The sequence below is a fragment of the Hylobates moloch genome, unplaced genomic scaffold, assembly GCF_009828535.3.
Source record: "Hylobates moloch isolate HMO894 unplaced genomic scaffold, HMol_V3 SCAFFOLD_4, whole genome shotgun sequence".
Classification (NCBI taxonomy): Eukaryota; Metazoa; Chordata; class Mammalia; order Primates; family Hylobatidae; genus Hylobates; species Hylobates moloch.
In genome coordinates, this window is record NW_026652279.1 from 49,814,596 (window position 1) to 49,831,001 (window position 16,406).

The 16,406-nt window shown below is 36.5% G+C and overlaps 1 protein-coding gene across 1 annotated transcript; it reads right to left on the minus strand.

Annotated features, from left to right (window-relative positions):
* Nucleotides 1-815: 815 nt before the first annotated feature.
* ABHD10 (abhydrolase domain containing 10, depalmitoylase) lies at nucleotides 816-15,206 on the minus strand. The gene is made up of 5 exons (XM_032150193.2): nucleotides 14,947-15,206; nucleotides 12,196-12,379; nucleotides 7,763-7,874; nucleotides 7,091-7,228; nucleotides 816-2,777 (listed from the first exon to the last, which is right to left on the minus strand). The coding sequence occupies exons 1-5, from the start codon at nucleotides 15,086-15,088 to the stop codon at nucleotides 2,433-2,435; spliced, it is 921 nt and encodes a 306-aa protein (XP_032006084.1). The 5' UTR covers nucleotides 15,089-15,206; the 3' UTR covers nucleotides 816-2,432.
* Between the last annotated feature and the right edge of the window lie 1,200 nt (nucleotides 15,207-16,406).

Below are 16,406 nucleotides of genomic sequence, written 5' to 3' on the forward strand. Positions count from 1 at the left end.
AAGCTAGATTAAATTTTAAAAGATTTTCCTACCTTTAGACCATAAAGGTTCCTTCTCCTTTTTTGTTTTAAACTATTAGCATTTGAAAGAATACCATACAACATTCCTATTTGGGATCTTGAGGTCAGGAAGGTCAAATCCAGTTCAGTTCAGCTTTAGAAGCCCTACCCACTTCCTTGCCTCCACATTCCTTCCTATGCCTTCATGGATTGTGTCCATCAGTCTCTGACTGGACTGTGTTCTGTACATAATGAAAAGCAAAACGATACTGCCTCCTGTGTCATTGTTCTAAATGTGTTGTGCTTATTTAGATCTTACACCGTATTATCTAGGTTTATGTTATTTTACAGAAGAGACTGAGACTCAGTGAGGTTAATTGCTCAGTCACAGAGCTAGTAAATGGTGAGCCAGAATTAAAAACCAAGCTTGTCTCTGACCTTAACCATTATGCATACTGTCTCTACATATGTATTATGAATCTCTAATCATATTTATTATTTTGCGCAGAAAACCATCATTGGCAAGGGCCCTTGCCTTCATGTTCCTAACAAGCCTCACACCTAGCAATGTCTAGGCAAAGTAAGTCCTTGAATAGCCAGTGCCATCTTCTATCAACCCACTCCAGCACCAGAGACTGTGGCACTCATAGATGATTTATCTTTGTGGTTTGTAAATTTTGTCCAGTATAAAAGATAACCCATGGATTGTAGTTTAATTGCCCCGTAGGACATAAGCCAGTTTTTGTATCTGTGGAGAGGCCCTCAACACCACCCCCAAATTTGAAGATTTGCTAGGAAGACTCTTAAGACTCCACATACAGTTCTGCTCATGGCCATGATTTATTACAGTGAAAGGATACAAAACAAAATCAGCAAAGGAAAAGACACATGGGGTGAAGCCGGGAAACTAAGTGCAAGCTTCCAAGAATCCTCTGCCAGTGGAATCACAGAGGATGAGCTTAATTCTCCCAACGACCAGTTGTAACAGCACTTGTGAAACACTGTCAACCAGAGACTGAGTGCCTGGGGTTTTTACTGGGAGCTGGTCACAAAGGGTAGTCTCTGCCTGGCACATACCAAAATTCCAGACTCCCAGAAGGAAAGTAGGTGTTCAGGAGAAACTACTGTTTTACAGTTTAGATATAGTAAGCTACTTTGATCAGTTCTGGGAATGGTGGAAGCCCCCTGAACTCCAAGTTCCCAGATGCCAATCAAGGGCCAACCTTGTAAAGCAGGTCTCTAAGCATAAGTAGTCAGGTCGGCTTCATTAACACTTTTTTCTGCACAGCAATTTTATCTCAACATTTTTTCTTCAATGCCCATAAATACTCAGTTTCTTGAATTGTACTTTGAACCAGGTTTACTATCTGCTGGTTTCCTCATCAATGAGTTGAATAAGTCTTCCACACATGCTCATTTTATATACATGTATATATATGAGTCATGTTGTCAACTTAAAAGGTTTGACAGATAATAACCTAATCAAGCTAAATAAAGTCCAGCCAAAATTAATAAATAAAAAATATTAACTCAATAATATCAAGGCTCAATCTACACCTCACTTTATTCAGGAAAGAAAAAAACAACCTTTATACTAGCATTTCACATTTTCTTACTGACTTTAGAACGTCTTCTGATTTAGGTGGCAATCATTTGCCTAGCTGTACTTAGGGCAATATTAATAAAATAATGAATGTTTCTGCAAGAAATAATATATAAAGATCAATTTCCTCTTTAATTTTACCAATCAGAATATTAAAATGCTACATCGTTTTAGATGAAATTCCCCATTTAAATATATTACACATAAGCCAAAATTTAGAAATAGCTCCTTGTATCACTGTACAATTTTGGGCCTTTAAAAAAAAGCTTAATTTTAAGTTTGAATATAATGTGTAGTTTATATAACATATATATAATACATATACTTTATACATTATATAAAGTATTACCCTTATTGTGAACTTTATTATGCTTCTGAAATTTCTCCATCATTTCAAATTTACTTCAATAAAAATTTCCCTATATTTTGTGAATTGCATTTTCAAATCCGAAGTAATGTTACACATTTCTGTCTATAATAAAACAAAACATTCACACTTTATTAATAATCCTAATTAGAAAAGGATGCAATTAAGAGCTGGCATAGCTAACATAAGCATAAGAAAGGTAAACTTTTCTTGAATTTAAAAAAAAAGGAAATACTTCAATGAAAAAAAATCAAGGACAGAAGGAAGGAGAAAATTTTCTAAACAGCAGCTGGTCCTTCTTCACAATTTACATTACTTGTGCAAATACATCATTAAATAATACTCATCTGATGTTTACAAAATAGAGGAAAGAGAAAAACCTAAAGTATCAGGATCTTTCATTTGTTATCCCTCTTCCAATCTTCTGGATACATTCGTTTACATACCAACTAAACATGTGATACTAGTTAACTATAGTTGAGAGCTTATCAATTAAGTCATCGATAGTGTAAACAAGAAGTTGAATGTCTGCTTTTTCCTTCATTCGGTGATCACTATGTTTTCGGAGGATGACATCCACATCTGTGCTGAGTACTCGATCAGCAACCTGCATTGATGTATGCCAAGGTACAATGTCATCCTTCATGCCATGGAGCAATCTTATAGGGCAGTTCACAGGAATTGGGCTATGTAACAAGCAGTGATATTCAGCTTCTTTAATGAAACTGTACTGAACATTATAAACTCCTTCTTCAGAGTATTTTGATGGCATGCTCCACACACCTTTCATCTCTACTTCCTTTTTTAGCTATTGGAAAAAGAAAGAAAAATAAAAGTATTTGTGACTTTAGGCAACATTAACACATGCAATAGTTTTAAGATCTAAAGAAAGCAGTTCTTGAATAAGAGGATAGAGATAACAAAAGTATAACAATAATAATTATCAATAATTACTATATGCAAGGTACTGTGATGGGTATTTTATACATATTATTCCATAAGATTCTGATAATAATTCTGTTATTATTCTATTTTTATAAAAGAGGATATTATGGTTTAGATAAATGAAATATTGTGCTCAACAGTTCAGAGCTAGGCTACTAACTGTTATGGCTAAGACTCAAACTTAAATTTAAATTTATCTAACTTTACCATACACTATCTCAAATCAGATGTTGCTTCACTCCAACTGAAAAGAAAAATGAAGGGGGAGAAAAGCACTACAATTTCTTGTAATCAGTCCAGGTATCATTCATATTTAAATAAAATCAAATCTTAGAATAAACTGTTTAGATTTCAAAATTGTAAACCTAAAAGTGCTTATAAGTAGCTAAAATGGGTATGGCATAGGGGAAGAGGAGAAAGAATCAAACACAGAACTAAGAATAAACAAATAAGAGTAATTACACTGTAACAATCACACACATACTCATGCAATTTTAAGCTGAATGTAAAGAAATATAGTTTTTCCTTCCAGAGTCCTATAAAAGAGAAAAAAATTTGATTTTTGTTCTGGATGACAAAGAAGTCTTCCACATACTTCCTGAAAGCCAAACAATAATATCTGTACATTTATTCCCTTAAAATGAAATATACATGTCCTTTGACTTTTTGAGAACTCCTATTTTGTATATAATTTATCTTAATTTTTCTAAAAAAATTAGAATTTTATATAACGAGTAACATGCAGTCATTATAGAAAACATAAAAATAATTAAAGAAATAAATCACCCATAATCCTATCTTATGGAGAGAAAAACCATTAATATGTGGCTTATTTCCTTCTAATATTTGTCTGTATGTGTTTTGGTTTTTATGTAATATGTAGAATGCATACATATTACACATTCATATACAGTTTTCTATGCTGCTTTATTTAGTACATATATTTCTGGGTTTAAAAAATTCTATGAAAGGGTTTTAAATGCTGCACAGCAGTCTACTATAATTGACTTAGTTTGACCATCTCATACTGTGGTATTGTCATGAACACTTTTGAGCATAAAAGTTCATTTATATATAACAAATTTTTGGAAAGATGATCACAGCTTAAAACTAAAAAAAAAAATCAAGCTATGAATAGTTTCAAGACTCTTACAATCATATAATATGAAGGGCACTTCTAGAAAAATGGAATGGACATCTTATCAAAAATTTTAAAAAATAAGGAAAGGAAAGCTACACATAACATATTTGAAAAATTTAAAGTTTCAACAAATATACTATGATTTTCCCATGTTTAAAATTGTTAATTTATTGCAAATGTAAAAAGGAAAACAAGAACTTAAAAAATATGTATGATATAATATAATCTATATGTACTTAGGCTTTTAACATATTTTTAATTCCAAAAGGACTTAATAATTCAGTAAAAAAAAAAAAAACTGTACTTCTAAGTATGTCTCCAAATGATTTAAAATTAATGAAATTCTACAAAACTATAAAATGTATAAATCTATATCAATATAATGGCATTCTCTGTATTAAAACAACATATGAACCAAATATTTAAAGTAAAGATGACATTTAGCTATCCTCAAGCTACTCAGGATTGTTCCTGAATTTGTAAATACTTCAGCAGATAGAACTTAGTCCCACTGGTTATTAGCTGAAGTGGAGGCTTTGCTAATTAAGGAGACACTGTATTAATAATAGTTTCATTTTAAGCATCCCTGGCCCCCAACTAGCTCTGTTACCTGCCACTGAATTCAATGAAAATGGTCCATTTGAAGAACAAGTTAACTTTATAAAATGTTGTATGTCTCAAATCCTCAAGAACAGAAAGTTCAGAAACAGCAAAGACATTATCTAAAGAAAATGTACAATATATTAAGTTCCACATCAACAAAACTTATCAAGGCAATGTGGTTCAGAGGCGTACATTCCAAACAGCTGTGCATCATGTTTGAGGCCCTCTAGTGTCCAAAGAAAGTGATAATGATTAGAGTCAGTTACGAGGATGGTCAAGTTCTTATAGAAGCAATGAGATATGCTGGGCTTACTATTCCCAGGGTTATAAAAGATAGTAAAAATCTCCACATCTGCTCCATTGACATTGTTAGGGCTAGCTGTTTATGTGAAGAGATAGTAGTCTTAGTGTTGGTGCTCTTTCCTTATACATGCTTTTAAGTTAACCAAGGGCTCAACATGCTTCTGTTAACAACTCCTTATCTGATTAAGTATTAGCAAAAAATGCCTTGATTTGCAGATTATAAATCTTCTCAATTAGAAAGTATCTACCCTATCCTCACTCTGACTGATGTGAACACACACATACACAGAGAAATGTACATGGCCAGGCACAGTGGCTTGTGTGTGTAAGCACTTTGGGGGTTCAAGGCAGGACAATCTCTTGAGCCTAGGAGTTCAAGACTGGCCTGGGCAATATGGCGAGACCCCATCGCTACAAAAAATACAAAAATCAGCCAGGCATAGTGGTGTGCACTTGTGGTCCCACCTACTCAGGAGGCTGAGGTGGGAGGATCTCTTGAGTCTGGGAGGTCAAGGCTGCAGTAAGGAATGACTGCACCACTGCACTCCAGCCTGGGCAACAGAGATACCCTAAAAATCCCCCAAAATAAAAACAAAACCAAAACAAATGTACCCAGGTTTTGTCATTTACCAATACTTACAAAATACAATAAATCCCCCAACCCCCCAAAATCAACTCCTTTTCAATCTGCCATGTCTTTGAGATAATTTCCTACCCGAGAAGCGCTGTATTATTGAGTTAAGAGGATGGGGCAAGGAGTCCACATTTAGATCCACAAAATGGCAACGGTGGGAAAAACATGAAGACATTGAGCAACTATGTATGAGAAACCACCAAGAAAGTGAACAAAATTTAGAAACAGGAGATAAGTTCAAGGAAGACCAGCTTTGTAATTTTAGCTCTGATAGGAAATAATATGAGAAACCTGAATACACATACAATGCTATTTCTTAAGGAGCTGAAAACAACGTGAACTAAGAATGAACTTAGTTAATACACGGCACAGGTATTAATGCAGAACTTGAGGCAAATCAATGACATTCTACTATTCAACACTACGTACGTTTTTTCTTCTTTTTTTATTTCTGAACCTCCTTCTCCTCTTCCTCCATTCTCTAAAGCATTGCTCTCAAACTTTACAAGAGGTTTGTTAAAACACAGACTGCTGGGCCATACCCCCAATTTCTGAGTCAGGGTAAAACCCAAGAATTTGGGTTTCTAACAAGTTCTCAGGTGCTGCTGCTGCTGCTAGCCTAGGGACCATATTTTTTAACTACTGCTCTGTTTTCTTTAATTTCTGTGTCTCTGTCACTCTGACTGACAACATCTGTCTGGAGAGTTCTGTTGAGAGGAACTGAGGCTGCTTTTAGGCTAAAACAAAGACAGTCAGCTCTCCATATTCATGGTTTCTGCATCCATGGATTCAACTAACTTTGGATCAAAAATATCTGGAAAAAAAGATTACATCTGTATTGAACGTGCAGACCTTTTTTCTTGTCCGTATTCCCTAAACGATACAGTATAACAACAATTTACATAGCGCTTACATTGTACTAGGTATTTTAAGTAATCTAGAGATGATTTAGATTATACAAGATTATGTGCAAATACTACACCATTTTTTTTCTCAGAGACTTGACCATCTATGGATTTTGATATCCATGGGAGGTCTTGGAAGCAATCCTCTTCAGATACCAAGGGACGACTGCAGTTTCAGTTCATTAGCCCACTCTAACATAGTCATAAGAATAGGCACTACTGCCCATATGCCACAAAGTAAGAGGACCAAAAGGAGATCACGATGTATGATCCAAATAAGTAAATGTAATAATAAAGAAAGTGTGGCTAAAAAAAAAAGAAATTTCAAAGTGTGATTTTGTTAATGTGTCTCAAACATTTGGCAGAATGATTTGAAGAGACTATGAAGAAAGGAAATCTTAAACAAGATGCCAAATAGTTAAAGGTAGAAAAGAGATTGTGTACAGAAAGGCAGCTAAGACAAAAGTTGGGCCAGCACAGTAAGTCAAAGGACTTATTGTTTTCTGTCCCTCCTTCCCTCAAAGAAAGAGGGAGCAGAAGAAGTATAAGCGGTAAATATATGGAGGTGGCAAAAGTGACTTTTGACTTACCTCAACAGGAAGCTGATTAAACTTTGTCACTAAGGTATCTGCAGCTGTAGCTACACCAATAAGAGCCACGACCTTTTCTGGTCGTGCAATTGCGGCATGAAGCATAAGCCACCCTCCAAGGCTAGATCCAACAAGAATCTAAAAATAAAATAAAATAAAATATTAGGTCTTTAAGACAGAACAGGTTATAAACATAAAACAAAATATTAGAAAGCAAAAATAATAGAATCATTTTAAATCAAATATCAAAATTGATTAAACATTTAAATTAAATAAAAACATTTTCATATCTAAAGAAACAGCTTAGGCCGGGCACAGTGGCTCACGCCTGTAATCCCAACACTTTGGGAGGCCCAGGCGGGCAGATCACGAGGTCAGGAGATCAAGACCATTCTGGCTAACACGGTGAAACCCCGTCTCTACTAAAAATACGAACAATTAGCCAGGCGTGGTGGCGGGTGCCTGTAGTCCCAGCTACTTGGGAGGCTGAGGCAGGAGGATGGCATGAACCTGGGAGGCAGAGCTTGCAGTGAGCCGAGATTGCACCACTGCACTCCAGGCCGGGCGACAGCAAGAGACTCCATCTCAAAAAACAAAACAAAACAAAACAAAACAAAACAGCTTAAATATGAGGTTATAGTAATTATCATCATACTTAATAAAAACAGTCACCTGTGGCCCATCAGCTAAGTCATCAATTATAGAAAGAACATCTTTTCTCCATTTCCCCAGTGTGCTTTCCTCTGAGTTACCATCTGAACTTCCAACTCCTGAGTAATCAAACCTGGAAAAAGGGAAAAAAATCTGTAGCTAAATATCTATATATTTGCTTCTTTAATTTTTAAGAAAGATAGCACCTTCCTCATTACTATAATGCTTATAGTAAAACATCACAATCAATATGTATTTTAGCAAATTCTATTGGCTTATTAACTTTCAAGTATCTCCTGTGTCCAATCACTTTCTCACCTCCTCCACTGCTACCAGCCTGGTCCTAGTCACACTGTCTCTCAACTGAACTTAATGCAATAGTCTCCTAAAAAGTCTCCTGTTTGCATTTTCACACTCATAGTCTTTCCCTATATAGTAGAGTGATCCTTTTAAAACAAAACCATGTCTTGCAAACCCTCCAAAGGCTTTCTATAATCTTTAAATCCAGAGTCCTTACCATACTTTGGTGCCTGATCACCTCTCTAATCTCATTTCTCATTGTTTTCTCTCTCTCCCTCCCTCCCAACTGTATCTTCACTTTCCTTCTTGAAGTTCCCGTCTCATCAGCTTTTCTCTCCACATGGCATACTCTTCTCCAGATAGCCATTTAGATTGCTCCCACACTTCATTCAGGCCTTTGGCTCAAATATTACATCCTCAGAAAAGCCTCCCATGACCATTCAATTATTAAAACTGTGCTGCTTTCATCATTCTCTAATTCTTTACTCTGCTTCATTTTCTTCGTAGCACTTATTACTACTTGAGATATATTTGATTATTTATGGTCTGTCTCCCACATTAGAATGAAAGTTCCACATGGGCACAAGCTTTGTTTCAATGCGTTCCTAGTGCCTAGTTCAGTTCCTTGCGAGTTGTAGGTGCTTAGTGTATATTTAGTGAATTAATGGAAGGGAAGGAGACCAGAATAAAATTCATCATCACCAACCCATCCCTTTCTCCTTCCAACTTCCTAGTTATCTAGGCTCAGTTATCTGTCTGATCTATGAATTTTACCTCTCCTTAAGGGTATCAAATCAATAAAAAATCATGGTGGTATAAAGTACCATACCACACCCACAGGTTACCTAAACCCTAGTCATACTGAACTACTCCTAACTCCCAGTTACACCCTTTTATAACTTAGGGCCTTAGCATGCTGTTCTGCTGCCAAGAACAGCTTCCTCCCCAACCCAAATTCGTAGTCATCCTTTAAGTCATGTCACCTCCTCTGAGGAACTTCACTTGACATATATGCCCCATTTAGTACCAGTCACTTTCTTTTGTATGTACTCAACACTTTTCATATTGTATTGTAATCAAGTTTGTTTTTAAACATTCATCTCCCTCTGACTAGAATGTCAGTTCCTTAAGAGCAGGCTGTTTTATTCGTTTGTTTTTCCAGGCTACAGAATACTGCCTGCCCTAAACCATCATGATTCATTCTCATTTCTTCTTATGTTCATCCCTTTCTTGGTACTTTGGTAAGTCCAGTATCTTGGTGTAGGTGTTTATTTGTCATCTTCGACCTAGACTATCATAGTAGCCTTCTATCTTGTGTCTCTACGACTCTGTCTTTAAATAGAGTCACTATATACATGTCAGTTTTTTTCTTTAACATTATAGCATTACCTTCAGTGCTCCCTGCGATATACAACATAAACATTTAGTGCTTTGGCCTGTTTTTTTGAACCATTATATTCTGGTCATTTCAGATTGATTTCACAATTAATTTTACAGTAAATTTTTTTTTACTACTAAATTTTACAGTAGTACTCACTTCATCAGGGAATACTACTGCTTTAGACAAATTGATGAACTTAGTGTTCCTAAAATAGGTCTATGTTTTCTTATGTGTTTCACACCTCACACTGTTGATTCCTTTACCTGGAATACCTTCTTCCATCATCTTCTTTACTGATATCTTTTCCCTTCTTTACTGATACCCTTTCTCAGAGCCTAGTTCAAATGAACCTTTTTGGTGGAATGGCTGGTACAGTAAGTAAGGGATTTATGAGAAATAGGAGAGAGAAGAAATTAAATTTTTCTTTAGGTTTGAAGTGAAATGATTTTGGATCCTTGGGAAATAGAACAGGGCAACTGGTGCAGTCTAAATCAGTTACTGTTGCCCCCTCAATCCAGGGTATGTAAGAGACAGGTAGAAGGGGTGGAGGGAAAAAGGGAGAAAGACACCAACTAATTTTCTCCTTTTCCCTCTTCGTAGTTGGCAATTGGATATGGCTGAATGTGGCATCTTTTACAGTTAGCTGCCTTCCAAATATATGGTGAGGATGCAAAATACTTGTACAGCTCCTTCATGAAGGAAAATATAAATACTTGGTGATACTAATAGGGTACCAGTAAAAAAAAATATAGTTAACTCTCGCTGAACCCCAATCCAGAGACAAGGATAATCCAAACATACTCAGCACTTTAAATCCAGAGACAAAGATAATCCAAACATATTCAGCACTTTAAAACTTTTATAAACAGTAGCACATCTCCATCTTAGCAGCCTCAACAGTCTGGGATGTAGTCCCAAATAAAAATTCGATTACAAATAATTATGACAGAATACCAGCCTTAAAACCATATGTTATATTCCTGAGATCTGAATCAGTCTTATTTTAGGCATGGTAATAGGACCTTAATAAAACATATTCATATAGTCATATGTTTTATTTCTTGTGTAATAAACTATTTCATCATTGAAGATCTAAATTTTACAGCAAAAAAATCCCAACGAAAGCAACCTGAAAAATTAGAGAAGATAAAATCTCTTATAATAAAGTGCAATCAACAGTTAACAATAATCAGACTGTGATGAACTTTGATAAGAGCAAATAAAATGGAACTTGTTCAAACTAAATATTTGTAGTTAAGCACTATTCTTTATTAAGGTATACTCATACAGGATCCAAAATGCAGAAAAGCCATATTATGTCTTATAGGGAGGCAGGAACTGGTTATAACTCTCATAGTCTCAAAGCTGAAATTTTAGAACTGGTAAAACGGTGATTTCTTGATTCAAATTTATTCAGTGGCAAAAAAGAAAAGTGATAACAATATTTTTGATATTATGATGTTCTGCTCAGGACAGTCCCCCTCCTTGGACAGCACTTCCCTCCTACCCAAATCTGAATTATTCTTCAACGTTCCTTTATCTATTTGAATCCCACTGTCTCTAACTTTATGCAATTAAGTATACGTTCTTTTGACACAATCACATTCTGATGAGTATTTCTGCCAAATTTCTCACATGTATTTTATCTTGTGTTTCCCCACCCTGAATGAAAGGTCCTCATAGGCAAGTACAATGTTTTATAATTCTTTGTTATTATGCAGCACTCAGTATAGTGCTAAAGAATCTATTTCCAAAAAGTACGCCAATCTTCAGAATAAGTCAGAACAGATTTTAAAAGAGTTCTGAGTATGAAATTAAAATAATTCATTAGTTTGGTAAAACAAATAAGATTAAATCCATATAATTGACATAACTGCTGCTAATATATTGAACAGGTAGTCTGAAAGTTTTATATATAGCTGTATTTTCTAGAATTATTGAATGAATGTTAGTGAATCACTCTTCTAAAAATTTAGATGGATAGATTTTTAGGCTGTTAGTGCTAGAAAATAAGTCAGAAGTTATCTCTAGTCCAACCTCTTTCTTTTGATGACAAACTTAGGTCCAATGTTTATTAACTTACTTGTCTTGTCATAGTTATTGCTAGAATTTATTCTAGAACTCATGTTTCTTGAATTCCAGGCTAATCTTCTTTTTACGAAATCATACCATCTCTTCTGGACAGTGGATACTAAACATATGACTGCTTTATGTTATTATAAGGTAATAACATAATAACATAAAGTTATTTACTAAAATAACTCAGTATGAAAAATTAGGAATTATAAAATCAAGCTTAAGTACCACTTATCCCTATTTATGCTTCTACATATTCAGATTACAGGAGAGGGAAGAGAAAACGCAGCAGAAATTTGCATTATATAATACTTTTAAATACATGTATTACTTTTAGATAAACAGTGATCAAATAAAGTCCTTAAGTCCCCAGTGGAAAATTATAAGAGACTATATGAAAGCCAACTAGTATATCTGTTTGCTGTCACATACATTATTGCCTCTAAGGAGCTTAGTTACCACTATTTCCCTTAAGATGTCCTTCCCTGCCAGGGTTGTCAGCGTGGCACAAAGGCCTTTAAAAAAGGTCTTTTAAAGGTTGCTTGTAAAATTACCCTAAATCACAAGATGCAAGTTTACAGACCATTAAAATAATGTATACAAATGCTGGCATTTACTTCAACTGATTAGAACAGAAGTAATTCTCCATTGTAATGATAACAGTAGCAATATTTTCTCAGTAATGTGTTGTTCCTACCTTATGCAGGCGTGACCTAGAGATTTGCAAAACTCCTCAATCGCCAATGCTTTTGTACCATTCATATAAGAAAGATAGCCAGGGATGAAGATAATTCCTGGACTTTTGCCTTTTAGCTTCTTATAAGCCAGGTTTGGAAGGTCTGGTCGATTAAGGAATGAGAGTGACGTCTTTTGTCTACAAGCTAAACAAAGTACAAAAAGTAAACTATGGTTTGTAAATTCAGTCTTTGGAAAACCATATATATTTTCGATCTTAACTTTCTTATCTCAGTGAAATGATGTTAAATACTATTTCCATTTAATAGAAAAAACAAGAACAGACTCAAAGTACTAAGTTAATAAGTTTGTGCATGAGATCTCCAGTTTTAAAATCATGCCAATATCAGTAACTTCTTTGAGCAAAGTCCAATCTTGATTCTTCCAAAATACACAATGCGGTAGGAATTTCAAGACAACAAAAGACAGAGACTAATCAAAAAACATTTTCCTGTTGCTGCTTTATCATCTATCCTAAACAGTATCAATCAACATTCAGATTTACCCGCAATAGTTTCAGCCCTCTCTTGTGAGATTTTTGGCTTTGTTTTTAAATTTATTTTTTGTTTGATAAGTTTCACATCCCTTATTTTTTTTTTTTTTGAGACAGGGTCTCACCTTGTCACTCAGGCTAGAGTGCAGTGGTGCAATCCTAGCTTACGGCAGCCTGGACCTCCTCAACTCCCCAGGCTCAAGCCATCGTCCCGCCTCAGCCTCCCCAGTAGCTACGCTACACGCATGTACCACCACACCTGGTTAATTTTTGTATTTTTTGTGGAGACAGGGTCTCACTATGTTGCCCAGACTGGTCTCAAACTCCCAGGCTCAAGTGACCCTCCCACCTTGGCCTCCCATTGCTGAAATTACAGGTGTTAGCCACCATGCCTGGCCTTGCATCCCTACTTTCTTGGGGGTCAGGGAAGAAACAGGTTTGGTCTGCCCTTGGAAAATTGTTTCAAAGGAGGACGTGCTGTGCCCTTTTCATTACTGACTCCCATCCACCTGCCCACCCAACCGCCTACCTCAACCAAGAAATCATGGGCCATGGTAACAACTCATAATTTTATTATCAGCTGAGGTGGGTTCAATGAACAGTTTCTTTAAAAATAACATATGATAGTATCGTTTTTGGAAGGAGATTTCTTATAGACCTATGCAATCACTTTGCATTTTATTTGTTGGTTTGGCTTTCTGTAAATGGTACACACAGATTTTAGTGTAATTTAAGTACAACAGTACAATTGGTGAACTTTATAAGATTATTCTATTTCATCGTTTTTCAAATTTTCCCCCATTATAAAATCCATACTTGCTCTTAAGAAACAAGTAGATTTTTTTTAAAAGAGTCATTTATAATCCCACCTCTTCTTTCCAAAGACACTAGGTTTCTGTACTTCCTTAGAGTCTTTGGACTAATACATTTTCTTTTTTTATATTAAATGAAGCCGTCCTCCACTTTGAAAACTTCTCAGTCTTGAGAAGAAAATCCATGTGTGCTGCTAAAGTTTTCCCCATTTTGTAATTAAGAAGTTGATTTTTAAAAGATGTAATTGAAGCCCTTAAAGCTCTCCTTTTTACATAAAAGCTTGTTTCAAAGTATAGAGAAATATGCCAAATTTAAAACTTTTGGCAAGGACCAGTTATGTTGATCCACTCATGTTCATTTCCCATCTACTCAGCTGAGCACTAAAAAAAATTCTTACTATCCTCTTCCAGAAATCACCTCTCAAAACATAATTTCCCCCCGAGATGATTATAATTTATTGAATGTAAGTTCTAAGTAGACAGATTCATGTAATTATATTCATAAATCATCTTCGAACATAAGGATTAGTTCAAAGCCTGGTGCATAAGTGCTCAATGAACGTTTGCTAAATAGATGAAATAATATTATACTCTGGTTAATGAACTGACATACTACGTTTTGCCAGGAGTATTTGCATGTGTAACATGCCTTTTGGTTGCGCACAATTAAATGCAAGTTAATCTTGATTATAAAAGTTTAGAAATTGGATACAAAAATCTCCATACAAAGATCTCTGCCGTGACATTAATTACCACTTCAAGCACCATGCATCATCTGACAGCTACGTGGCAATGGTGTAAACACACAAAGCCAAAAAAATAAAAGGATCTAATTCAAAGACTATATATACATATACGAGGTTCTCTGATTTTTGGCCCAAATTCTAGTTTCCTTTGTGCAATAATGATTATGGTTCTTTCACTGAGTGGGTGCAGCAAGAAGGCAGAACTAGAAATTAGGCTTACGAGGGCGTCCACACTTTTACAAAGAACATGCCTCGCATTGTTAGGTTCCCTCAACTCAAAGGAGAGTCAGTCTACGCATTTTAGGAGTCACAATCTACAAATTCGTAGAAGTAACTAATAATACTGCATTAAACGCACATTTTAATTTTTTCTAGTGTTGGCGTTTAATGCAGCGGAGGCAGGTAAGGAGCACGAGCTCTTTAAACTGCACAGTGTAAAACGCTAGCGAGGGCCCGGGGTGCCCAGAATGCCGCAGGGCCGCGGCAGAGCTCTCCTCACAGCCTTCACCAGAAGTCTACAAAGCGCCTAGAACTGGGGTGCTGAGAAAGGGAGAGGAGCATTTTTGAACTGGGCGCCAAAGACGCACTGCACAGGCACAGGAACTGACGGAACCCGAGGCGTTCGAAAGAACGCGTCCTACTCCCGCCTTTCGGACACTGACCTGGGAGCCACCGTGGCGCCCGCTGAGGTATCCGTGCAAGCAGTGCGCTGAGGCCACGGTGGGGACCGACGGGGACGGCTGCCCAGCCCCACCTCCGACAAGGTACCCAGGCCGCCACAGCAGCCAAGCGCGCAACCGCCATCTTCCTAGTTGTCCCTGCACCCTGCAGTGTCCCACAGAGTTGCACACTACGCAACGGAACCGAGGCTGCGCATGCGCTTCAGGCCGGAAGGCGGAACTTGCTGAAGAGCTCTCCGCACGATTTTCAGCTTGCGAAGAGCGCACATGCGCAGAGCGTCGTGGCTCTTTCCTTTCCTTTGGACTGTTGGTTCTACCAGTAGTGGGGTTTGGCTTGGGGCCTTTGGGGTGTTTTGAGTGGCGTCGGGAGGCTGCCCTATCAGCGGGCTGATAGATACCACAGAGCTGGAAGCTCAGAAAGGAACCCTACCCAACGGTCCTAGATGGGAAACCGTCTCCTGTCGAGGACACCAGGCTTGCTGCATCACCTGCAATCCCGCCGACCGCCTGACAGTTTTAACGTGTACTGGAAATGCTCCCAAGATCTGACATTAATCTCGCCTATATAACCTGGAATGGTATCGGACATTCCCCGCTCTAAATCTATATGCCTGATTAACGAAATATTGAATTATCTTGGCCCCTTCCTGGTGCTATATGCGAAAATAAATTTCAGTAAAAAATTGATTTCAACGGAAGAATACAACTGAGGAGGTTAAATAAATTTTAGGAGAATATTATATAATCTGGGGACAGAAGGGACTTTCTTAACCAAGATTTCAAAACCCCAACATCATAAATAAAAAATATATTTGTATACGAATTTAAACTTTTTGAATGGCAAAAGACACCTTAAGTTGATTAGGAGCTTAGAAAAATGGATTTTATAGCACAGATACGTTAAAACTTCTATTCAGCCTGCTCCTAGAAATAAAAAATATAATTCAAATAAAATTGGCCAACAGCTATAAATAGGCAGCCCATATAAGGAAACATGATGCTCAAACTCACTAAATGAAAAACTGGAATTAAAAAAATAATGCCTTTTTTCCCCCATTCAGTTGGCAAAAAAGAAAAATAATTGGCAAGGATGCTAGACACTAGCACTTACGTATGATTGCTAGGAAGGTGAATTGCTAAAAGTTGTTGTCAAGTAATATGGCCACATCTATTACAATTTTAAAATATGCATCCATTCCAGTGCCTTTTAACGCAGTGGCACCAGTTTGTGATTATGCTATATAAAACAACACTAGTTCTTAAGACTGCATATTATCTACTACACCGTTTTTAGAGGCAAAGAGAAGGAAAAAAATGGGAATGGCTAACAATAGAAAAATAGTTGAATAAATTGTAGTACAAGGGTTTCCGGACTCCAGCTCTAAATACCTTTCAAACTAATTCCTGGGGGCCTCAAGCATCAACCATGGAGTTTTATGTAG